The sequence below is a fragment of the Sciurus vulgaris genome, assembly GCF_902686455.1.
Source record: "Sciurus vulgaris genome assembly, chromosome: 9".
NCBI classification, from domain to species: Eukaryota; Metazoa; Chordata; class Mammalia; order Rodentia; family Sciuridae; genus Sciurus; species Sciurus vulgaris.
The window spans coordinates 84,203,077-84,229,821 of NC_136469.1; the positions used below are offsets into that span (position 1 = coordinate 84,203,077).

A 26,745-nucleotide genomic window follows, 5' to 3' on the forward strand; every position below is an offset into this window, starting at 1 on the left:
AAACTTAAGATCCTCTTGCCTCGGCCTCCTGAGTTGTTGAGATTACAGCCATGTGCCCCCACACCTGGTGTGACTTGCTTTTTAAAATAATAATTCTGGTCGCTATGTAAGAATAGTGGGTACAGGGAAAGGCTGATGTACTCAGCAGTTCTCATGATGCCGTGGTCTAGGCAAAAGATGTTAAGGGCCTGAAACTCCAGTGATAGAGGCAGAGGTGATGAGAATTAGTCAGATTCTGGCTCTACGCTACATTCCAGTCCTTTCCCCTCTTTCACATGAAGATAACTCGCTGCAAGAGCAGTTGAGAAGCTTCTTGGCAATGTTAGGGTCACTGGAGACCATCAACATACATGCACTTATTAATATTTTACTGAGACAATCACATGCTGCTCCCAGGCTAAAGGTAAAGAAGGGTTTTATGGAGTAACTAGGAAAGAACAAATTAGTTCAATATTTGTGGAGGGAAAAATGGGATGATGAGAAGCAAAAATAAGGGCAGAAGATGGGTGAAAGAGGAAGGCTCTGTGCAGAGTCCTAGGAGCAGTTCTCTAGAGTCACTTTTGGGGTCGTGAGTGATTGGGGTCTTTAAGCAGCAAAGGTGAAGACCACCAGTGTCGTTTTGTTCCCTCCTTCCTCTTCCTCCTAGTAGCAGCTCCACGCTCGCTATGTCTTGAATCTTTTGCATGAGACCAGGAAACACCTGGCACAGCTGCCCAACATCAACCGGCTCTCCACCTGTTACAGCGAGGAGATCACAGTGTGTGGTAAGAGCCAGCTGGAAGGCTTCCCTTGCTGGATGCAAACTAGAAAACTCTCCCTTGGGTCAGAAGCAGGGTCTGTCCCAAGGGAGACACAGTGGCAAGTTTCACACCTTCAAACTGACCACTTACAGATTTCCCCTTATTAATTTAAGGGAGTCATGGTTCAGAGAGGGGGATTTTCTAAAGTAATTCATATTGGCTCCAAACTCACATTACCCACTGAGAACAAAACCCCTGCAAATAACCAGACCCTCCTTGTTAGAAGACAGTTTATTTATTGGTACAGGAGCAAGCCCCCGATGCCTAAGGAATTATTCCTTCCATCCATATACATTCCTCTTCCAGAGAGAAGTCCTGTTAATGAGTTTCTTCCATCTCCTGTGTTTTCGTGTTGATGTTAAGCATCCACGTAGACTGATGCCCACACCACAGCCCAAGAAGGCTGCGTACACCAGGGACTGTGACCTGGCACTGCAAGTGCCACATATAGCCTACGTATATGTTCTATTTGCCCTATGGTGGTTTTAAACTTTTAAAATCAGTGTTCCCAACATTTAAAAATTAGAGGATTTCATATGAAAGTCTAGATTTTACAACTTCTCTTAAAGAATTTCTTAACACTGGCCCATAAGTGAGTGGCAGCTTCCTACTTTAACTGTGGCAAAACTCTCCAGTTCTCACTTGGGTTGGGACACTGCATCATCCTGTCCCACCTTTTCTTCAGTAAAAAACAGACCATTTGCTATTTATGATAAAATACTACTTATGATAAACTTGTGCTTTCTGCTTTCAATATTAACCATCTCTGTAACAAGGGGAAATGAATATTTATCCTACGTATAGAAAATTAGTAACCCTTGATTTCTTTGTCAGATTTTTCTATATACAGTATTTTCCCTTTTATGGTAAAAATTAGAAACAATTGTAAGACTCAATCAGCACTGATATTCTTTTTTTTTTTTTTTTTCAGGAGATTTACATGGCCAGTTGGATGACTTAATATTTATATTTTATAAGGTACAAATGTTCCAATTAAATTCCTTACTTGCTCTGAGACTTCATTTAGAATTTCACATACAGTGCCTATCAAACAAATGCTTAAATGTTGCTTGGATTCTTAAAATATTACTTTCAATAATATTTGCTTCTAGGTAGCAAATACATAATGTAGAAGTCACCATTGCATTATATTCTGGAAAATTTTTTTGCAAACTGTGTTAGCTTAATAAGTAGAAGAAAGGATTATTTAGCAATTTATTTTTTTCCAGATAAAGAAAATTGATTATTATCAAAGCAACCAGAAGCTATTTTATATGTATTTTTAGCCATAAAATGTAGACCATATAACAAAGTATATGAATATAATAGCATTTTATTAATGCGATATTGCCCTATACATATACTCACTTCTCAAAGCATTTTCTCATGTATTATCTTATTTAATCCTGAGGAATCTGTGGCAGCTGCTGTTGCTGTTATAGTGTGGCCAGAACTTAAAGCTGGCCTTTAGATCACACGGCCAGTGCCCTTTGCTGCACACCACATGGTGACACTATGGCTTTGGATAAAGTGTCCATTCTAATGATCATCTCATAAGCTCAGCCTTGCTGGAAAGGAAATATAACATGGTAGAAAACATTTCCATCTTTCCATGTTTTCCATGTTTTATATCTGGAGGAGATGCAGAAAGCACAGAATTGACTATAGGCCTGATGTGATGCTCAGATGGCCTTTAGTTTTAACCTGATTTCCTGTTCTTTCCCCCACTGGCTCTTGGACTCATCTTTGTGTTGGGAAGAATGGCCTCCCTTCACCAGAGCGAGCATATGTGTTCAACGGTGACTTTGTGGATCGAGGCAAGGATTCAGTAGAGATCCTGATGGTTCTTTTCGCTTTCATGTTGGTTTACCCCAAAGAGTTCCATCTTAACCGAGGAAACCATGAGGACCATATGATGAACTTACGGTATAAACAAAACATGCTTGGATACTTGATGCTTGCTTGTTGCAATTTTAAAAAAATATTTTTCCAGAGCTTCTTATTTTAGATGCTTTTGAAAAGTGGTTTTCTAATTTCTGGAAGTAGAATACACAATATATAATATTTCAAAATATTTTTTAAAAATTATGTTATTCTACAATTCCTTTTTAGACCATTAGACTACAATTCCTTATTAGACCATTAATTGTTCATATGTCCATACTCTTTAGCATGTAAATATAAGGATTCACCATAGAAAAAGTGGGAACTATGGATAAACAAAAGAAAGAAAATTAAAATATCTCACAATTTTTCTATCCATGGATAATGTTATAATTGTAAACATTTTGGTGATTATTGCTTAGTCTCTTTTCTAAATATTTTAAGTATATATGTTCATATATATGTATCTATATATCTAGAATATGCATTTTTTATAAAAATGTGATCATGCCATAACTATTGTCACTAAATTTATTTTAATACCTACTTTCGCTTCTGTATCTAGATATGGCTTCACCAAGGAAGTGATGCATAAATATAAGGTATGCCTACCTTTATAAGCTGAAGTTTCTTTTTGTTCAGATGAGTGAGTTATTTGAAACTTAACATCTTGCTAATATCATTTTTTCAGACACATGGAAAGAAAATATTAAGAACTCTTCAAGATGTGTTCTGTTGGCTTCCATTGGCCACTCTGGTTGATGAGAAAGTTCTGATTCTTCATGGTGGGGTGTCAAACCGGACTGACCTGGAGCTTTTGGCTAAACTCAACAGGCACAAGGTACTGATTCATGAAATATTACAATCTCACCTTAATGTGCAGTTTCACTACCCACATAAAAGTCATCTTGCATGAGGACTCCTGGTGACTGATAAAAAGTGTAGAGAAACATTGAGAATCCATAGCTGGAATCAAGGTGCAAGTATGCTATAATCAACTGGTAATGTCTGCCATGGACACACCAGTAGCAAGAGGTAGCTAGTACTATTTATTTGCCTTTCCTGATCTAGATAATTCTAATCACTACCCCTCTATCACTGTCACCTGAAGAACTGTCCATTTCCCAAATAATTCATATCATCTTTAAACTCAACAAATGTATATCTAGTACCTACCACATGCAGGAAGGGTGCTATTGGCAGATGCACAGATGAAGATCAATTTCAATAAAACTAAAAAAAAAAAAAAATTGTTTTACATGCTTATCATGTACAAAGAAAATGTTAGGGGAGATACCAAGATGAACCAAAGATGGTGCTTTTCCTGAAGGAACTTACAATAACCAGCATGTGTTGGAAGGCGGAGGGTGGAACACGGGAGACAGAATGTATTATAGCCTATGAACAATAAGTGGCAACTTCCCAATTCATTTTAGCAGTAAAAAACCTAGAAAGTAAGATTCTATTTTTTTTTTTTTAGTAATAAACTCTTACACTTGAATTATACCTTATGGAACCCATATTCCAACTGCCATCTCACACAGGAACCTCTGCTACAACATTCTTGATGACCTTTTCCTGAGAGTTCCAAAGAGGGGGAACTCATCACCACACAGATCAGGCTACGTCAACTTTTGGCAGCTCTACTGGATGTGAATCTCTCTACATGAGGCATACAGGAGAGAGTCCAACAGGTTGGGTTTGAGCCTTGGAATATCCAGTAATTGGCTGACATGGCAGTTTTGTTCTATAAAGTTGTTCAGAGACCCAGGATTCTTATGTCTCACCTCCCATCTCTAGAGTGCATCCCTCAAGACAATCTGCTACCACATTCAAGTCCCAAGCAACATGAGAGGAGAAGGAAAGGAATAAGAGTGTTCTTACCTTATATGGACACAGTGTAGAACTTGCACATCTCCCCACTCTTATCCCATTGAGAGTGTGGGTACATGACTACCCCTCACTAGAAGGGAGGCTAGAAATGCTGTCTTTTTTATGGTTGTCTATCTCCCCAGCAAAAAATACTGGGGTTTCCATTCCCATAAGAGAAAACCGAAAAACAGATTTAGGAGGAATGATAGTCTTGGTCATATCAGAGGTGTTGTAAAGATTAAATGAACACATCTATAACTTACAAAAGTGGAAATGATATTTACATTTGGCTGAAGTGACATAAAAGTTTATGAAAGACATGTTTATATCCCTCTCATGTAGACCAAGGCTGGAGGCAAGCAGTACAGGGCTAGTATAGTGACACTGTGAAGTCTCAGGGTTTCAGATTTCTTCTATCTTGCTGATTCACCATGTTGCATCATGATCAAAGATGGATACTTGCATTCCAGACATTATGAACACATTCTAGTCAGCAGAAACTGAAATTAAACAGAGTAAAAAAAAAAAAAAGCATGCTTTTTCCTTTTATATCCAATTATACACAAAATATCACTTCATATCTAATCGACCAGAATTTAGTCATGTGTCTACATTTAGCTGAAAGGAAAATTTGCAAGTATTGTTTTAGGTTGTTAGGTGCCCAAGTAAGAATTAAGGATTCTATTACTAAGGAAGAAGGGTAGCTACACATTAAGACTGATATAAGTTAGGGTAGCAACACTCTAGCTTGGTTTGTCCCTTTGGCGCCCCAAATTCCAATGCCTACTCTTCTTCTTCCCACACATAGAACCAGGCTCATCCTCTTTCCCAGGGAGACTCTCAAGGATCATCCAGTAATTGAAACCAACTCAAAGGCCAAGGGTTCTGGACTTTGGTCCTAATTATCAGGTCTGGATGTAGCTCCTCATGGTTTAATAACTAAGTTGTTCAAAGAAGAAAAGGATAACTCTTTGACAGAGGTAGAGATGGGCAGGTCTGCAACATTCAGTAACTTCCTCCAAATATCATTACCAAATCTTTTCTCTACTGTGCAATATCAACCTTTTATATTCTTGAAGAGAGCATGGGACCTGAGAGGCCTAAAACCAGTTCTTCTATTAATTCTGCATGTTGTCCGACACCTAATTATTATTTTTTTTAGTTTTCATGTCTTTATACCTTGGTGTTTCTTGCAAACCTTGAATTCAACCATTCTGTTAAGCTGTGTTGGTCCAGAGGCAGAGACAGTAAGTCACAATAGAACAGATTATGTCATGCAAAGGATCATGTTTAATTATGAAAACAGAAGTAGGAGGAACTTTGAGGAAGAGTGCTAACAGTTTACTTTCTGTGGATAATTAAAAAGAAAAACTAACTTCCTAATATTTGGTTTGCAGAGCTCTGTAGAATGGGTAATATAGTCATTTGTATGGTCTGGGGAACACTTGGGAAGGAAGTACAGAGAAGTATGTGCTCAACTCAGGACTATCTGGCTCCAGGCCTGGAAGAGTCTTAGTATCTCTGTGCCTTGGTTTTCTAATCTGTACTATACTGATATTAACTCAAGGGTGATGAAGGGGAATCAATTAATTTGTGTGAAGTACCCAGAATAGTACCTTTTTGGAAAGGGCTCAATAGATATGAATTTGAAACATGTGTAAGTTAGGAAATTCAGTAAGGCTTGACTTTGTGAAGGAGATTTGCCCTTTCTAAAAATCACTAGGTTCTTTAGAGAAATGATGACCTAGATTAGTGTTTCTCAAATTTTCCAGGTTTTATAATTTCCTAATTAGTCACAGATCAATAATTTGTAAAATACAGCACATAGGAATTATTTAAAATTCAATGCAAAAGAAAAATATGAGCCCACTGATCATGTGTTTGAATGCCATGGTAATATCAAATTGCTATAAAAATTTCTAGGGCTTCCTCTCAAGGTCTGTACCCATCTTATTCCAGGCCAGGGGCAAACAGTACACAGACCAGCAATTTGTCTGTGGACCCCAGCGTGGAGGACTGACCTGGATGCCAACGTGGTCCTCAGAAAGGATCGACGGTTTCATTATCTCTATCTTTTTTGGACATGTTTAGATTGTTTCCACCCTGAGGTACAAAATGAGAAAGGAAAATGAGAAACAGGCAGAGGAGAAGAGAAAAGCCAACCAGACGAGCTCTGCACAGACACCCACCCCGTGGTTTCTTCCCCAAAGCCGCTCTCTCCCCTCTTCGCCTTTTCACCTCCGCTCTGACAAGGCCCCCAAAACCAGCCGGTCCTCCAGCATCCCCTGCGGCGCCCCCCTTGAGCGGAAGGAGTCGTCCTGGCAGGTGCAGCACTCTGTGGGCCTGGAGCTGGAGCGGTGCCAGCAGCAAGTCGGCTTCCCAGTCATCCGAGAGAAGGAGGAGCCCTTGCTCTTGACCTCAAAAGCAGACCCTGTCGTGGGAGAGCGACCGGAGCCCACGCGGGAGGAGTGGAAGCAGGTGGGTTTCCTAGAATTTGTCTGCCATTGGGTGGGACCAAGGATTTTAAGTAACAGCCTGCATCTCCTCCTTCCATGTAAATTCATGGTATACTTTTGGGCCTTTCTTTCTCTCTGGGGTTAGAAAATGCCAGAAGAACGTTAGTATTTGCCTAATGATTCCTATGCTTTAGAGTTTCGTAAAGGACGGGAAGATGTAGCGAGTGAGCTTTCTTGCCCGGGAACACTTGATTTAGTGACTTAGCATCAATGGGGTAAGAAGGTAAGCTACAATTTATTGGATGCTATTAATGCTAGTTTGTATGTGTCAGTAAGATGACTGCTACAGCTCAAGGACAGAAGAGCTAGGCAGTAACCTCTGTCCTTATCAGGCAAGTAAGAGCTTTCCAAATGCTCTAGAACTTTGTCACATGTCCTCCTCCCAGCTGCAAGAGAGACTAGAAAAAGGAGTATTTAGTTGGACTCATTATCATCCCAGACACAATCATTGTGTTATATTGGAAGAAAAAAGGGGAGGGTGGATATCCAGTGGGCACTACTCAGTTTGGCACAGTGCGTGCTAAAACTCATGAACAGGCATCCAGGTGGAGGGCGCATTTCATGGGGGCAAGACCTGGCAGCAAGGTTCCTTAAAAGACTGCTGTAGCTCAGTGGTAGAGTGCTTGCGTACCATGTACAAGGCCCTGCCCAGAACTGAAAAGAAAGAAAGACTGTGGGAGGTGGTGATCTTGGGCAGTAAGTAGTGTTATTAAACTACATGATCTTGTTAGGATTCAATCATTTTTGACCTACAAAACCTACCATTTCATATGATTCACTCAACAAAGAAAAGAATTCAGAATCAAGAGGTAAAATTAGCAGAACTGGCTGATTGAATGAAGAGTGGTGAGAAAGGGGAGTTGCAACTGACTCTGAAGCTAGAAGCCTCAGAGAGAGATGGTAAGTTTAGGTACATAATCCCAGACATCCATTCAGGCATCAATACTAATTTAGAATTGAAATATTAAAACGAAGCTCTTTCCTTTCACAAAACAACACTCAATAATAATGTGCTAGTATTTATAAATCATTTGCATTTTTTTTCTTAAAAGTATGTTTGGAATAAATTAGATCTCAACAACCAAAATACTCAATTATTTCACCTGAATTGGATGAGACTGGCAATCAATATTTTCCTGAGTATTAACAATAGGATGAAATCTAAACTGCAGGAAAAATTGCTCAACTCTCCTGCAGATTACTTTTAAAATTCTTAAATTACTTCAAGGAATAAAATGTTGGTTGTACTTTCCTAGGACAACATGTGGGTATTGTAAATGCTGCATGAATCTATCTTGCCAGTTCCAGGACTTCTGTCTCGGGACAGTGTTTAGGAGACTGGATGGAACACTGGCTCTGACTTAAATAACTGACTGTAATCAAAGCTGCTTTTACACATTGATGTTTCACATAAGATTCATTTTCAAGAAAGTGGGTATATACTTTTCGACCAATATGCATTTATAATCATTTGTGAGTAAAAAACCTTCTGAAATCTTAGGAGTCCAAAATGTAACTATATGTCAAATACTGATGTTTTGAAAATGTATTCATGAATTTTTATTTAAATATTTTCCTCCTCTCTCCCCTCCTTCTGCTTTCACATGACTGACTCTGAATGAATAGCTGTCTCTTGGTCATGCCAGGTTGTGGACATTCTGTGGAGTGATCCCATGACTCAGGAGGGCTGCAAAGCGAACACTGTGAGAGGAGGAGGCTGTTATTTTGGGCCCGATGTGACAGAGCAGTTGTTGCAGAAATACAACCTGCAACTTCTGATCCGCTCCCATGAATGCAAACCTGAAGGCTATGAATTCTGCCACAACCGTAAGGTAGGCCGACCCTCTGCAGCAGTACTTTTGTGTGTCACAAAAGGGGTCCAAAGAGCTCCTCCTAGGCCTGGACTATGACTTGTATTTGTTACCCACTTGATCAAAGCAAGTGGGTCCTTTATAGTCATTTATCCTTGACTTTTATACCTTCTTTTTTTTTTTTTTTCGATGATACTAGGAATTGAACCCAGGACCTTGCACACTGAGCTAAATTTCAAACACTTTATTTATTTATTTATTTATTTATTTATTTATTTATTTTTTAACTGGAGACAGAGTTTTGCTAAGTTTTCCATACTGGCCTTAAATTAGGGATCCTCCCAGGTAGCTGGGGTTACAGGGATGAGCCACAATGTCCAGCTTCACATCTTTATTCTTTAAGGCTTACTGTCATATCTCAAGCAACCTAATAGTAATTAGATTTCTTCACTGTTCCAGATGGGGAATCAGAATCATTCATTCTCTCAGGAGTAGAATTAAATGTCCTAACATCTTTGTGTATCCCCAAATCCTACAATAGTTTTTCTAGCCTAATGCCACTAGAATGGAATTCTGTATTCCTAGGAACACTAACTTTATAGGAGAACAAGACATTTCCATGTTAGTGGGGAAGCTGAGAGCTACTAAGGATGAATGTTTGCTTAAATGGTTATATAAGAGTTTTTTTTGTAGCAAGACTTCTGAGAACCTTTGATTTCCTATATTCTTTGTTAATCTCCAGGAAGAGATACCATGTCTAGCATCTCCCAAGGCATTGAAAATGGAAACCTCTTTCAGAGGAGGCACAGAAGTCTGTGGTAGCTTTGAGGCTGCACAGCAGTTTCATAAACTGTTTTGCCTGCTAGTTGTAATGGCCATTCCAGCTCATCAGACCCAGACTGCCCTTAAGTTGAACCAAATGAAATGTTTTCTCTGAACTATGTCATTTTTATTTGGAGCAAAAATGTGAAAACACTTTGTAGATGTCCTTTTTAAATTCAAGTGTCTATGCCTTGAGTCACAGTTCATGCCCTAGTTAAAAAAGAAAGAAAGAAAGGAAAAGAAGAAGGTCCATAGACCAGTACAAGGAGGAACAGCAGCCCTGACATTGGGTTGGCCACATGGGGTTGAGGTTAAAGGGTTCTTCAGTGAACATGAATGTTATTTCTCTTCTGTTTTGATTCAGGTGTTAACCATCTTTTCTGCCTCCAACTACTATGAAGTTGGCAGTAACAGAGGGGCCTATGTCAAACTGGGGCCATCCCTGAGCCCACATATTGTGCAGTATCAAGCTAACAAGGCAACCCACATGCTCACCATGAGGCAAAGGCAAGACATTTCAATGAATGATTTTAGAAAAAAAAATTACAGTGTTTAGAGAAACTTTGAGATGCCAAATGCATTTACATTTATCCAAATTCAATGTGAGAATTCAGAATTTAGTTATGTCAGCATTAAGCTGTAGAATAGACATTATAGCCAAGGTCTTATAGAACTCCATTTTTTTGGTTACTATAATGAAGTACCTGAGGTGAGTGACTTATGAAGAAAAGAGGTTTATTACCACACAGTTTAGAGGCTGAAAGTCCAAGATTAGGCAGTCCCAGTGGTTCAGCCTCTAGTGAGGGTGTAATAATAGAAGGTGTCATGGAGGGAATGAGAACAAGAGGGAAAGATCACATCTCAAGACAGGAAACCAGAGCAAGAGGGAGGAGCCAGCTTTGCTTCTTTTATAATGACTCTCTCATAAGAACTAATTCAAGTCCCAAATGAAAACTACCTATATCCCTTCTGAGGACACTCCCCCAATGACCTAAAAACCTGCTTGAAGCCCCACTTCCCCAAGGTCTTACCACCACGCTAAGGACCAAGCTTCTAACACCTGAACCTTTGGGGAACAAACTATATCTAAACCATAGCAGGTTTCTTCCTTCTCCTTCATATACTTTTAATATCCATAACTACTCATCATTCATGGGAGCAATAAGTTTGCTTTCTGCAGAAATTCTCAATGGGTTCATCTTGAGTAAGTCCTATATTAGGCCACTAAGTCTTTCTAAGGTTACTCTTCAACTGCTCTCATCCATAAAGGTTTGTATTACCCCCCCACCACCACCATAAACCACAACAAAAGGTTCTTTCATTATCTGGGGATTTGGCAGATAGATTTTAGTGCATACATTAGTTAAAGATACCCCTTTCTTTCTGGGAAGGAAGCATTGTAATATTATTAAATATCATCTGTGGAGATGATTCTGAACGATAGCCTTAGATGAGAACTTACTGCACATTAAGTATTATAAAGAATTTATGTATATTGTCTCACAGTAAATATAGAAGTAGATATTTTTATTAATTTCAGTTCAACAGATGAGATCTCTAAGGAACCAGAGGTTAAATCAGCAGGCCTATAGTGACCCAGACAGTCTTATTTCAGAAATCACCTGTTTAATGACTATGCAGTATTGCCTGCCACAGAGCAGAGGTCCTTGGAGTACATAAGATGCTAATAGATACAATTTTGTTCTACCAAACAAGCTTCTTTAATTATTCATCCTAACTAAATTAAAAATCAAAATGGACAAAGTTAGCATAAATCAAGTGGATAAAGAACACATTAATATTTAGCATTTACCTTCCATGAGAGCTGTAGAATTGGATTATTTTAAATAACTCTTGAGTAAATACAGGTCAGACTCATGTAAAAGGAAGTGCTTCAAAAACAGAAGGGAGAACAGCAGAGTAGAGGAAGTGGATTGAGGGGAAGGGTAAAGGGAAGAGAAAGGGGAAGTACTAGGGAAGAAATTATGTTATGAGCAAGTATGAATATGTCACAACGAACCCTACTATAATGTTTAAATATAATGTACTAATTAAAGGAAAAAGTGTCTTCAAAAAAATTATCATTTTTTGAGACAGGGTCTTGCTAAGTTGCTGAGGCTGCCTCTAACTCATTTCTCCTGCCTCAGCCTCCTGAATTGCTGAGACTATAGACATGTGCTACTGTGCCTGACTTGTTATGTAAAAATGTAAACTGATCAAGTGAGAATCAAATGTACTATGAAGCAAAATCATCTATGGAGGTTTATAAAAAAATCAGCAACCTGAGCCTCACCCAACCTTGCCAAATTATCATCTCCAGAGGTGGTCCCTTGCACTGGAACACCATGATTCCTTAGGTGTCGTCACCGTAAAGAGTCACTGCAGGGAATCCTATAAATAGCCAGTTTTAATAAGGTAGTTCAAGAACTCTTCAAAATATTCATTGATTGCATTACATAAATGCAACATCACCTGATTTCCCCAGAGGTTACTTACTCAATGACACCAACTATCTGGAGCACAGTGGTTAACTTAGAAATTAAAGAGAAATATCTGAGCAGCTATAATGGATGTCTCAATGCCCAAAATCTTTCACTTGCTTTTCTTAGAGAACCCTTCATTCAGAACCCATTTACTTTTTGTTTAAATCCACTTTTCATGATAATAACACAGCCAGCCTGGAGTCCAGCTGTCAAGATGACGGCATGATAGCATAATAATTGTACCTACTTCAGTGGGTGTTGAGGGGTTAGGAAGGGAATCCAGGTAGAGTTTGCAGGGCTTAATACATGCTGCCTGATGGTAGGGACAGAGAGCCTTGCCTTATATATACTCCATCCCTGCATAGCTATCGCTGACTGCAGTTTGCAGTTTACAGGAAAAGGTTTAATTACCTTGCCTAACTTGTGGTTCCGAAACTTTTCAGAGGTCCCACACTTCTGTCAGTCTCTGATCAAACAATAAACTTGCTCCAGGAAAAGTGCATATGCTCACATACCCATGAAATTTGGGATGAGTTTTAGGTGGTTCCCATTTTTTTTAAGGATCTATGAAGGCCATTTACCAACTGTTAGTTAGCTTAAATTGCAATGAACATTTTCATCAAACATGATTAAATTTTTTTTAAACTTTGGCACTTAAAAAGATAGTTTACCTGGTTATTATTTATAGAATGGCTGGTCCCTCAATGAGACATTACAAATAAAGTACTTTAATTTTTATCTCTTCTTACATTCTTGTTCATTCAACTGTAAACATTTTTTGAACACTTAACTTTGGGCCAAACATTCTGCCCAACATTACTCTATTGACCCAGTAAGAATGAGAAAGTTAAATTAGTGTTATTTACTATTGATAATTCTTGCCTTCTGACTGCTTAACATAATAAAATATAAGGTGAACATAAAAATTATGATGACTACCATTTGCTGAGTGATTTCAAGGAGCCAGGCTTTCTCTGAATGCTCTATGTGAAATTCGCTCATTTAATCTTCTCAGTAATTCTATGGATAGGTACCATACTTATGCCTAATTTACAGATGGAGAAACCATGGCATAGGCTTTTTAGATAACTTTACTACAGAGGTGATCTTCCTCCAGAACTGATCCGACTACTGTCCTAAACTGGAAAGGACAGCAGTTTGGAACCCTATTTGTGTACAACAGGGAAGAATGGGAAGTAGTGGGAAGAAATAAGAGATGGAAATCTTCCCTCAAAAACAGCTCTTGCTTGGTACAGTGGTAAATGCCAGTCATCCCAGTGGTTTTGGAATCTGAAGCCGGAGAACCACAAGCTCAAGACTACTGTGGGCAACTTAGTAAGACCCTGTCTCAAAATAAAAAGGTCTGGGTATATAGCTCAATGGTAGAGGGCCTCTGGGTTCAATCCCCAGTACCAGAAAACAAAACAAAAAACAAAAGAGTCTCAAACCCGAGTCCTTGAGAGGTTGCAATATTCAGAGAAAGGAGCAATGTAGTAAAATCTGTAACTATTTCTTGTTTTCCAACTTTTAAAAATATTTGTTTTGATCTTCTGTCCCAGGATTAGCAGAGTAGAGGAGTCAGCTCTCAGAGCTCTGCGGGAAAAGCTATTTGCTCATTCCTCAGACCTCCTTGATGAATTTAAGAAGCATGATGCTGATAAAACTGGTAAGAATAAAGCACAAGATTCATGTGTCTCACAATAGTTGGCAAATAAGTTATGTGTTGAATTTCTGAAAGACCTCAATGACCCTTCTTCCTCTCATTCGACTTACTGTCTCATTTTTTTTTCTAAATTTTTAAATTCTAAATTTTTAACAGAATATGAACTTGGCCCAATGGAGATGGAGATGATGAAAATAAATAAGGTCAAGGCAAGGATGATAAGGCCAGAATTAAGCAAAAAGCAAACAAACAAACAAACAAAAACACAGTAGAGGAAGTTTCAAGAGTGTGTCTAAGACTAGCAAAAGATCAATTACTTGCCTTTTTCTTGTTGAATCTGTGCTTATCTGTTCCATGTTCTATTTTCCAAGCTAGAAATTTTGTCTTTGTTCAACTCAATGGACTGTCCAACCAACTTTGATTACCCATATCTTTATTAAAAGTAGCAGTAACATTTATAGATTCATATCTTTTCATCTATACATATTGTAGTCTCCTAAGAGTTTCAGTGAATAATATATTCTAAGAAATCAAGAAATTTGATTTTTTAAACAACTAATGCTGTATTTGTTACAGTATTTTATGAATATTGTTTTAAAAGCTTTGTGTAGCTTCCAGTTGCATTGCCAGATTTAATAAGTGAAAATTTAGGATGCATAAAGTTCAAATTTTTGGCAGATAGACAACAAATAATTTATGCAATATTTGGTTCATACTTATATTATGTTGTCTGTATGAAATTCATTACTGGCCGTTCTGTATTTTCTTAGGCAAGTCTAGTTTCCAGCTAACACTGCCACAACCAACAACAAAAACTGACAATACCCATTATTTCTAGTACCTACAGGTAGTATGAGACCGTCAGGATAAAAATGTATGTGCCATTGGGTAGAAAACGAGACTTCCAGGTGACAAGTCAATAAGTTAGCTCTTTCCTGTAGGTTTAATCACCCTGAAAGACTGGGCAGCAGCTGTGGAGTCTGTGTTGCATCTGGGATTGCCATGGCGGATGCTGTGGCCACAGCTGGTGAACACCTCAATGGATAATGCACTGGAGTACAAGTCTTGGTTGGAGGACTTGGCCAAAGAACAACTGAGCCATGAGGTAATCATGGATAAGGTGGATGAGAGCATATTGTGGACGATGAAACCCCTTTCAGAAAACTTTGAATCAGAAACAGCCAACTATTTAGAACCCAACAGGCAGGATAGTTAGAAATAAGAGCAAGTATTTGCTGCATTTCTATGTCACTTTGTTAAGTGGTTTACATATATTTTCTCAGTTAATCCTCAAATAATCCTCAGAACCATCCAAGAGGTAGGTATCATCAGCTCTATTAGCTCTACAAAGACCTAGGGAAGCACAGAGGTCACATAATTTTGAAGCTGTGACTCAAATTTGGGGTGTAGCTGTGGTAGATCATGTACTTAGCCTGCTCAAAGTCTTGGTTTGATCCCCAGCATCAAAACAAAACAAAAAAACTAGGTGCAGTGGCGCGCAACTGTAATCCCAGCAGCTTGGAAAACTGAGACAGGAGGATCTCAAGTTCAAAGCCAGCCTCAGCAAAAGTGAGGCACTAAGCAACTCAGTGAGACCCTGTCTCTAAATAAATACAACATAGGGCTGGTGATGTGACTCAGTGGTTCAGTGGCCCTGAGTTCAATCCTCAGTATCCAAAAAAACAAAACAAAATGAAAACAAACTCATAGACATTAAGGTCCATTTTGTTTCCCCAACACCTTGTTGCTTCCCCTATTTAAAAAAGTATTTAGTCAATGAATACTTGATGAATATATAAAGTAGGTGAGGAATTATTTTGAAAATAGCTTTATTATAATTTGCACATGATATAATTCATCCAAAGTATACAATTCAATGGTTTTGAATTATACAGAGTCCTCCCTCAGTATCTGTGGGGATTTGGTTCCAGGATCCCCTGTGCATACCAAAATCTGTGGATGCTCAAGTACCCCTTAAGAAATGGTACACTACTTGCACATAACCTATGCTTGTCTTCTGTATACTTTAAATCATCTCTAGATTACTTATCACACCTAATATAATGTGAATAGTTGTTATTCTGCTTAGAGAATGATGACAGTTTGTACACGTTTAGTACAGACAGTTTTCCCCAGTACTTTTGATCCATGGTTGGTTGAATCCATGGAGGCTGATGGTTGAATATGGAGGGTGGACTGCCTTTGCAAATCTGTGCAATGGTCCCTGCAGCCAATTTTAGAACACTGTCATAATGGGCTATGTACTTCTTAACCACTAGATTATTTGGAAGGCCGAATGGGGTTGAGGGGTTGGTGGAATGGTAAAATATCTTTATGTTTTTTCAAGGGTGTGCAATTGTCAGAGTTTATTATGTGTTAATTATATGTTAGGACAAGCTTAAACACAGGACATAGAGGGATATGAGTTTTTTCTTACAGAACATACAGTCAAGTTTGCTGGAAACCCTGTATCGAAACCGATCCAATCTGGAGACCATTTTTAGGATCATAGACAGCGATCACTCAGGTAAAAACCTTCATTATGCTTTCATTTTTGTTGCACCTCCAGTATTTTACCTTGAACCTTTTAGTCTCCTTCCCAATTAATTCCTGATTCATCTTCACTCAAAAATTTTTGGAGTAACGTAAGAAGTATTAATGTCTATAAATGGTAGACACTAGAAAAGTACTTGAGCAATAGAAGAAGTCTATGTAGCTATTTGAGAGGCTGAGGCAGGAGGATCGCTTTGAGTCCAGGACTTTGGGGCTAGTCTGGGCAACATATTGAGTCCCAGGAAGTAAGAAAGAGGAAGAAAAGAAAAGAGAGCGGGAGAGATAAAGAGAGAGATATATATAGAGAGAGGGTTGGGAGGAGAAAGGTGAGGAAGTACATTTAAAAATGAGTGAGACAGCGAAGAATGAAGACAAACTGAATGACAGCTTCTCATAGGAAGAAGTTGCTAGAAGATGTGAAATCTTTTATAGTTCCATTGAAGATTGCCACAAAGTAATGAAGAGTGTCTAGAACAAAAAGACTTTTTGTAATATCACTCCCAAAGTATTTTTTAACTTTTAATTTTGAAATAATTATAAGTTCATAGGAATTTACAAAAAAAAAATGTACAGGAAGGTGCTGTATACCTTCACCCTGTTCCCCCAATGGTCCAAATACTTTACAATACCATTTTTTTTTTTTTTTTTTTTTTTTTTTTTTTTTTTTTTTGCAGTGCTGGGGATTGAACCCAGGGCCTTGTGCTTGCGAGGCAAGCACTCTACCAACTGAGCCCCAGCCCACATCCCATATTTAAAGGGCACAGCACCGTGGTTTCTGGTATAGTCACTAGGTTGTGTAATCACCACCACTATATAATTTTGGAACATTTTCATCACCCCCAAAAGAAAACCTGTAGCCATTAGCAGTCACTCCCACTCTCTATCCCTCCTCCCCAATCCCCATTAGTCTACTTTCTGTCTTCACGGACTTGCTTATTTTAGACATTTATTATAAATGGAATCATATCATATGTAGCTATTAGTATGCTCTCTTCTTTCATTCAGCATGTTTTCACGCAGTATCAGTTCTTTATTCTTTTTTCAGATTTGGATATACCACAATTTGCTTATTCAGTCATCAGTTTATAGACTTTTGGATAATTCCCCCTTTCTGGCTATTGTGAATAACACTGATACAAACATTGATGTGTAACTGTGTGAACGTATTTTTAGTTCTCTTGTGTCTTGGAGTGCAATTATTGGATCACATGGCAATTCTGTTTAGATTTTGAGGACTGCCAAAAACTTTTTTCCACAAGAGTGTAAAATGGCTACACCATTTTACATTCCTACCAAGAAGTGAGAGTTCCAATTCTCTACATCCTCTCCAACACGTATTATTTTTCATTTTTGTCTTTTAAATTTTTACTATGGTTACCCTGCTAAGTCTGAAGAACTACATATGATTTTAATTTGCATTTCCTTAATAATCAATGATGCTGAACATTTTTATATGATTATTGGCCATTTATCTTCTTTGGAGATATATCTATTCAAATATAATTTATGTATTCTTGATACTAGGGTAGGGCATTATTGGCTAGATGCTCTGTGAATATGTACTCTGATTCTGTATATTGTCTTCATTTTCTTGGTTTTGTCCTTTGATGCACAAAAGTTTTGAATTTTGAAAATGTCTAGTTAATTTTTTTCTTTTGTTGTTTTGTGCTTTGGGTGTCATATCTAAGAAATTGTTTCATAATCCAAGGTCACATATGTTTACAACAGTGTTTTAAGAGTTTTATAGGTTGGGATCTTACATTTGAGTCCATATTGAGTTAATTTTTATATGTAGTGAGGTAGGGGTCTAACTTTATTCTTTTGTTTGTAGATATATAATTATGTCCCCATAACTGTTGCAAAAATGATTTTTTCCCACCAAATGATCTTGGAACCCTTATAAAATATCAATCAAGCCCAGCATAGTGGCTCAAGTCTGTAATGACAGCTACCTGGGAAGCTGAGGCAGGAGGATCGCAAGCTCAAGGCCAACAAGGGCAATTTAGTGAGACCCTGTTTCAAAATAAAATTTTATAAAGGGATTGGGATATAGTTCAGTGGTAGAGGACCTGGGTTCAAAGTACTAGAGGTTGTACTAGGGGGGAAAAAATTGACCTGGTCTGGGAACATACTCAATGGTAGAGCACTTGCCTAACATGTGCACAGCCCTGGGTTTGATCCTCAGCGCTGCAAAAACAACAACAAATCAGCCGACTGTAGATGTATGATTCTATGATATATGGATCCAAATGCTTTATTTTTTTTCCTTTTCTTTGTTTTGATACTGGGAATTGAACTCAGGGGTGCTCTACCACTGGGCTAGACCCTGGACCTTTTTGTTTTTTATTTTGAGACAAGATCTTACTAAATTGCTGAGGCTGGCCTCAAACTTGTGATCCTCCTGCCTCTCAGCCTGCTGAGCAGTTGGGATTACAGGTGTGTGCCACTGTGCCCAGCTTTTTTTTTTTTTTTTTTTTTTTTTTTTGCAGGATCATGCTATGTTGCGTAAGTTGACCTTGAACTCCTAAGCTTAACTCTCAACCTCCTCCGTAGCTTGGGCTGCAGATGCATATCACCAGGCCCAATTTAAGAGGTTTTTTTGTTTGTTTTTTTGTTTGTTTGTTTTGTGACTGGGATTAAACTCAGGGGTGCTTAACCCCTGAGCCACATCCCCGGTCCTTTTTATTTTCAGACAGGGTCTTGCTGAGTTCCTTAGGGCCTTGCTAAATTACTGAGGCTGGTTTTGAACTTGTGATCCTACTGCCTCAGCCTTGAGAGCCACTGGGATTACATGTGCCACCATGCCTAGCCTTAAGGACTCTTTTTATATAGACTAAGTTAGTATATATTAGGGATGATTTGATGCAGGGGTTTCTCTTTAGTGGTACTATTGACATTTTGGGCTGGATAAGTCTTTTTGGAGGAGTTCATCTTGTGTGTTGTAGGATGTTTAGCAACATCCCTGGGTTTTATCTACTAGATGCCAGTAGCATCCCACTTCTACCTCGGTCGTGGCAGCAAAATGTTTCCAGACATTGCCAAATGTCCCCGGTGGGGGAGGTAGGGGAGCAAAATTTCTCCCTGTAGAGAACTCCTCCTGATTCAGTGGTTTCCTATGATCCCCTTGGGAGTTCAGACTAGATACAAGGTCGTGAGTGTCTTGGATTAACAGTAGGGGAGCAGGTGTCCTTGCAAGAATGTCAAAGGAAAGGAACACTGACAACTTGCCTGACTCACTGAAGTGACTTCTTTCCTCTGGTAAGGGTTCATCTCCCTGGATGAGTTCAGACAGACATGGAAGCTGTTCAGCTCTCATATGAACATCAACATCACAGATGACTGCATCTGTGACCTTGCTCGGAGCATTGATTTCAACAAGGATGGCCACATCGACATCAATGAGTTCCTAGAGGCCTTCCGCCTTGTGGAGCAATCCTGCTCGGAGGGCCAGCCTTCCGACTGCCCACAGTCCACAAATGCTAATGACAGTGACTGCAGTAGTTCAGGTGCCCCCTGAGAAGATCTGCTCTTTATTGCCCTCTGTGCCTTGTAGGCAATGCCCAGCTGGTTGCTCTGCATAGACCTGTGGAACTTTATGCTGAGAATTTGCCCACCAGTATGCATCAGAATCACCTGTGTGTTTGGGGGTGTGTGTGTGTGTGTGTGTGTGTGTGTGTGTGTGTGTGTGATCTCAGAATCTTCACAAAGTAGAACTCAGGTATAACTATTTTTAATGTGTACTCCAGTTAAGAACCACCGATAATTTAATCCCCTCATTGCTTTCGTTTTTAGACCTTTTGTTTATGGTTTTTTAAAATGTCATATTGGTAAAGGAAAGTTATTAAAAATTATATACAGCTCGGTGCAATGGTGCACGCCTGTAATCCCAGCAGCTTGGGAGGCTGAGACAGGAGGATCATGAGTTCAAAGCCAGCCTCAGCAAAAGTGAGGCATTAAGCAACTCAGACCCCGTCTCTAAATAAAATACAAAATAGGGCTGGGGATGTGGCTCAGTGGTTGAGTGCCCTTGAGTTCAATCCCAGGTACCCCAATATATATGCAGATTACCTAATCCATTATCTAAACATGGATTTTTTGTTACTTACACTTTTTTACTTGTAGTAATTATAGTACTTATAAAATTTTATGCTCTGCATTTTCATGTTTACATCTAATTGTAAATACTTTCCCATGTTGCTACATAGTCTTCATAATTATTCATTCAGTTGTTGTGTAATTTTCTTCCAAATGGATGCACTGTGATCTATTTAGCCATTCCCCAATTGTTAAACATGTGTATTGTCTTTAGTTTTTCATTATTATAAAGAGCACTGTGGTTAATAACTTTGTGCATATAGCTTGTTTCACAAAAATTTTTTGAATGATTCATTTTCTTAAGATAAAAATCTCAGGAATGTGATTATTTTGTTAAATGGTGTTGTATTTAGTCTGGGTTCTCCAGAGAAACAAAACATTAGATATATAGGATGATCCAGGCTTACATATAGACACAGATAAAAAGTACTATAAAGAATTGTCTTCTGTGGTCATGGAGGCTGAAAAGTCCAGAGATCTACAACTGGCAGCTGGAGAACCAGGAAAGCTGTTAAGTGCAAGGCCAGTCCAAGGCCAAGACCTGAGACCTAGGAGAGCACATGGTGCAAGGTCCAGTCCATGTCTGAGTAAGAAGGATCTTAGTGTTTTTGTAGTGTTTTAATATGCATTTCATTGATGAGTATCCCAAACTCTCTCCCCTACCTTGTTTTATTTCTGAACTAAGGAAATCAAGGTGTGGAAAGCTGACAGGATATGTGACCCAGTTAATGACACAGCCAGCACTGGAACCCATGATTCCTGCCTCCACCCAAGCTTCTTTCCAGTCATATCTGAGGAATGGAGGGAATATATCATCAACCTCCCCATTCTATGGAATATCATGTAGCCAATAAAAAGGATAATTTGCCATCGTCAGGGTTACACTTAGTGTTGAGGAGGGACTTTCACTTCCTGTTCAAATGAAGCACCAGGAAAGATTTGAGTAAAATTCTAGAAACCTAATTAGAAAGGCAATTATTATTCAGTATCTCTTGAGGTTTTTCTTACGATCATGAGTTACTTTTGTAACTATTATATTTTTATTTTATAAGATATATAATGAAAATAACATTTTAAAAGCAACCTAGTTTGATGTACCTTTAGGAAAGGGCCACTACGCCTCAATAAAACATTTTTTAAAGCCACTAGATGTCACTCTGAGCTAATACTTTGCCTCCTACAGTAGCTGCTAAAAAGTGCATATCCCTTAGCACCAAATAGATATAAAATGGCGATAGTCTAGGGTCACAGGGCACTGGCTTCCTGGAAAGAGCCCCATAGCTGCCTGCCGTGCTGCCTGCCAGGAAGTGCAAATCAGGAGAAGATGCACGAATGCTCAGAGGGGGAGGCAGGGACATCTGACAAAGAGAGGGTGAACTGGACTGGACTTAGAAAAGAGATCCTCCAGCAGACACTGGGTACATCTGGCCATTATCATGCAGGTCCTTCTTTAATTTCAGGCTATGAATTTATGTGTATTTTTTTTTAATTTATTTATTTTTATTGTAAACAAATGGGATACATGTTGTTTCTCTGTACATGGCACAAAGGCATACCATTTGTGTAATTATAAATTTACATAGAGTAATGTTGTTTGATTCATTCTGTTATTTTTTCCCTTCCCCCCACCCCTCCTGCCCCTCTTTACCCTCTATACAGTCCTTCCTTCCTCCATACTTGCCCCCCTCCCTAACCCTAACTCTAACCCTAACACTAACCCTTTCCTCCCCCCCATTATGTGTCATCCTCCACTTATTAGCGATATCATTCGTCCCTTGGCTTTTTGAGATTGGCTTATCTCACTTAGCATGATATTCTCCAATTTCATCCATTTGCCTGCAAATGCCATAATTTTATCATTCTTCATGGCTGAGTAATATTCCATTGTATATATATACCACAGTTTCTTTATCCACTCATCAATTGAAGGGCATCTAGGTTGGTTCCACAGTCTGGCTATTGTGAATTGAGCAGCTATGAACATTGATGTGGCTGTGTCTCTGTAGTATGCTGATTTTAAGTCCTTTGGGTATAGGCCAAGGAGTGGGATAGCTGGGTCAAATGGAGGGTCCATTCCAAGTTTTCTAAGGAATCTCCACACTGCTTTCCAGAGTGGCTGCACTAATTTGCAGCCCCACCAGCAATGTAAGAGTGTACCTTTCTCCCCACATCCTCGCCAACACCTGTTGTTGCTCGTATTCTTGATAATCGCCATTCTAATTGGGGTGAGATGGAATCTTCCCAGAGATTTTGATATGATGTTTCTTTGTTCTCATTTACCTCTAAGAATTTTTTAATTTCCTTCCTAATATCTTCTGTTATCCATTCATCATATAATAGCATATTATTTAATCTCCAGATGTTGGAATAGTTTCTGTGTTTTACTCTTTCATTTATTTCTAACTTCAATCCATTATGATCTGATAGAATACATGCTAGTGTCTCTATCTTCTTGTATTTGCTAACATTAGCTTTGTGGCATAATATATGGTCTATTTTAGAGAAGGATCCATGTGCTGCTGAGAAGAAAGTGTATTCGCTCTTGGTTGGATGGTATATTCTATAAATGTCCGTTAAGTCTAAATTATTGATTGTGTTATTGAGATCTATGGTTTCTTTGTTCAATTTTTGTCTGGAAGATCTGTCGAGTGGTGAGAGAGGCGTGTTAAAATCACCTAGTATTATTGTGTTATGGTCTATTTGGTTTCTGAAATTGAGAAGGATTTGTTTGACATACATGGATGAGCCACTGTTTGGGGCATAGATGTTTATGATTGTTATATCTTGCTGATTCATGCTTCCCTTAAGCAGTATGAAATGACCTTCTTTATCCCTTCTGACTAACTTTGGCTTGAAGTCCACACTATCGGAAATGAGGATGGATACTCCAGCTTTTTTGCTGAGTCCATGAGCATGGTATGTTTTTCCCCATCCTTTCACCTTTAGTCTATGGGTATCTTTTTCTATGAGGTGAGTCTCTTGCAGGCAACATATTGTTGGATCTTTCTTTTTAATCCAATCTGCCAGTCTATGTCTTTTGATTGATGAATTCAGGCCATTAACATTCAGGGTTATTATAGAGATATGATTTGGTTTCCCGGTCATTTGGTTCATTTTTTAAATTTTATTTATTTATTTCTTTGACACAACTTGTTTCCTCCTTTATTTGACAATTCCTTTAGGATAATTCCTCCCTTTGCTGATTTGCTGCTTTGTTTTTCATCTCTTCCTCATGGAATATTTTGCTGAGAATGTTTTGTAATGCTGGCTTTCTTTTTGTAAATTCTTTTAGCTTTTGTTTATCATGGAAGGATTTTATTTCATCGTCAAATTTGAAGGTAAGTTTTGCTGGGTATAAGATTCTTGGTTGGCATCCATTTTCTTTCAGGGCTTGAAAAATGTTGTTCCAGGCCCTTCTAGCTTTTAGGGTCTGGATTGAAAAGTCTGCTGATATCCGTATTGGTTTTCCCCTGAATGTAATTTGGTTTTTTTCTCTCACAGCTTTTAAAATTCTGTCTTTATTTTGTATGTTAGGTATTTTCATTATAATGTGCCTTGGTGTGGGTCTGTTGTAATTTTGTGTATTTGGAGTCCTATAAGCCTCTTGTACTTGATTTTCCATTTCATTCTTCAGATTTGGGAAATTTTCTGATATTATTTCATTGAATAAATTGTTCATTCCTTTGGCTTGTTTCTCTAGACCTTCCTCAATCCCAATAATTCTTAAATTTGGCCTTTTCATGATATCCCATAGTTCTTGTAGATTCTGTTCATGATTTCTTACCATCTTCTCTGTTTGTTCAACTTTGTTTTCAAGGTTAAATATTTTGTCTTCAATGTCTGAGGTTCTGTCTTCCAGGTGTTCTATCCTATTGGATATGCTTTCTATGGAGTTCTTAATTTGGTTTATTGTTTCTTTCATGTCAAGGATTTCTGTTTGTTTTTTTTTTCAATATCTCTAACTCTTTATTGAAATGATCTTTTGCTTCCTGTATTTGCTCTTTTAACTGTCGATTGGTGCAATCATTCAATGCTTGCATTTGCTCTTTCATCTCATCGTTTGCTTCTCTGATCATTTTAATTATGTACATTCTGAACTCCTTTTCTGTCATTTCTTCTGCCATGCTGTCATTGGGTTTTATTGATGTAACATCTAGATTTGTTTGCAGCATTTTCTTTCCTTGTTTTCTCATATTGTTCAGGTATCAGTGGACTGCTGAGATATTGCAGATTTCCTCTATTGACTTACAATGTCCCTGAAGATTTCTATATATATCCCCCCTTAGCCTTCAGTAGGCTGAAGTCTTGGAGGAAGTTGATAATGCGGTGCTCCACAAGGAAGCTGCCTCTCTAGGAGTGGTGGCCTTCAGGTGGGGTATAATCCCTGCTAGTGGGCAGAGGTGCCTCCACTTGTTGACCAATGGTCATCCAAAGGGGACCTAGGCTGCGGGCTGAGGCAAGGCCTGTTTGGGCCTGAGTCTCTAGTTTTACCGTCCTTGTGGGGAAACCTCACCCGGCAGGGAAGACTCACCCGGTGGGGAGGTCTCGCTGGTCAGTTCCCTCCTAGAGGTTCCCCTCAATTACAGCTACCGCCTGGGCTGGTCTGCCTTCCTCTGCAAAGTTCTCAGGGGCCCGGCCCTACCTCCTGGGCCTGGGAGCCTCACCCTTCGCAGATGAATCTCCTTAGGCTGCCCCTCCTCAGAGAATCTGCCCGCAGGCCTGGAACCTTTGCTCCGCCCTAAGCCTGTCTCTGTGCGGCTCTTCCACCCAGAAGCCTCCTAGATCCTGGGACCCTGCTCTGCCCCTAATTGCCTGGCTGTGCGGCCCCTCCTCTGAGCAGCCACCTGTGGCCCCGAACAATCGCTCTGAGTCCCAGAGACCCGCCACAGGCCTCTTCCTCCAGACAGCCGCCCAGTATTCTGGTGCGGTCACTAGGAGTCCAAGAAACTCACTGCGTGCCTCCACCTCCCACCAACCACCCGTAGCCCTGGACAATCAATCACTCCGAGTCGAAGTGACCCTCCCCGTTCCTCCTCCTTCTCCAGATAACCCCCCGAGTGTTCAGGAGTGGTCGCTCTGAGTGGCTCTGAATCCACGTGACCCGCTGCACGGGTCCTATGGGCAACCGCCCGGAGCTCTTGGTGCGGCCACTCAAGACCAAGCTACCCACCACACTTCTCCTCCAGGCAGCCCCCCTGTGTTCAGGCGCTGTCACTTTAAGTCCAAACAACTCACCACTCGCCTTCTCCTCTGAGCAGCCGCCTGGAGCGCTAATGCAGTCACTGCGAGTCCAAAGGACCCGCCGCGCTCCTCCTCCTCCTTCTCCTACTCCTCCGGGCAGGCCCCGGGGTTCAGAAGTGGTCTGAGTCCAAACAGCTCGCCACGCAGCCCCTCCTCTGGCAACCGCCTGAAGCTCTGGTGCAGTCACCCGAATCCAAGCGGCCACGCTCCTCTTCCTTCTCCTCGTCCTCAGGGCAGGCCCCGGGGTTCAGAAGCGTCGTTCTGAGTCCAAACAGCTCGCCGTGCAGCTTCTCCTCTGGCAACCGCCTGTAGCTCTGGTGCAGTCTCTCCAAATCCAAGTGGCCACGCTCCTCCTCCTCCTCCTCGGGGCAGGCCCCGGTGTCCTGAGTCCACACAGCTCTCCTCACCACTCCTCCCCTGGGCAGCCGCCGGAGCCCCAGTGGTTGCTCCGAGTCCCAGTGCTGTGCCGAGCGGCCTCCTTTTCCTGAATTTATGTGTATTGACAGTAGGTTTTGCTTCCAAAATTCCTGAACTTTATTTCTTTTTTTTTTTAATAGTACCTTGGGAGTTCTGAAAAAATTAACCCAAATCAAATCTACATTCTAGTCCTATTAAGTTATAAGTTACACACCCTGAGGAATATGTTTCCTCAGGAAAATCCAGATGGTGGGGACCATGACCTGGTCTCTTCATCACATAAAATACAAGGAGATAAACAATAAGAGACAGAGGAGAAAAACTACAGATTGAAAAAGGGACATAGCAACCAATTATAACTTATAGAACTTATTTGACTCCTAATCAAAGAAAAAATTTTTTGAAGATTATTAGAAACGAGTGAATAGTGACATCATATTTGGTAATATTAAAGAATTATTGCTCATTTTTTTAGGTATGGTAATGACATTGAGGATATTTTAAATCCCCTAGAGATATATACCAAAATATTTACTGGGATTAATTTCGAAAAGGAGCCAGTGGATGGGGATATGAACGAAACCAGGC

At 39.6% G+C, this 26,745-nt stretch overlaps 1 protein-coding gene across 1 annotated transcript in view; it reads left to right on the plus strand.

Moving 5' to 3' along the window:
• PPEF2 (protein phosphatase with EF-hand domain 2) overlaps nucleotides 1–21,245 on the plus strand; it is a 32,012-nt gene extending 10,767 nt beyond the window's left edge. The window contains exons 5-16 of the mRNA XM_079153511.1: nucleotides 650–764; nucleotides 1,732–1,778; nucleotides 2,560–2,726; nucleotides 3,250–3,286; nucleotides 3,376–3,525; nucleotides 6,648–7,034; nucleotides 8,719–8,904; nucleotides 10,070–10,212; nucleotides 13,748–13,854; nucleotides 14,793–14,956; nucleotides 16,291–16,378; nucleotides 19,668–21,245. Coding sequence (XP_079009637.1) covers nucleotides 650–764; nucleotides 1,732–1,778; nucleotides 2,560–2,726; nucleotides 3,250–3,286; nucleotides 3,376–3,525; nucleotides 6,648–7,034; nucleotides 8,719–8,904; nucleotides 10,070–10,212; nucleotides 13,748–13,854; nucleotides 14,793–14,956; nucleotides 16,291–16,378; nucleotides 19,668–19,921 — 1,845 coding nt within the window. The 3' untranslated portion in view covers nucleotides 19,922–21,245. The remainder of the gene's footprint in view (nucleotides 1–649; nucleotides 765–1,731; nucleotides 1,779–2,559; nucleotides 2,727–3,249; nucleotides 3,287–3,375; nucleotides 3,526–6,647; nucleotides 7,035–8,718; nucleotides 8,905–10,069; nucleotides 10,213–13,747; nucleotides 13,855–14,792; nucleotides 14,957–16,290; nucleotides 16,379–19,667) is intronic.
• Nucleotides 21,246–26,745: the final 5,500 nt, after the last annotated feature.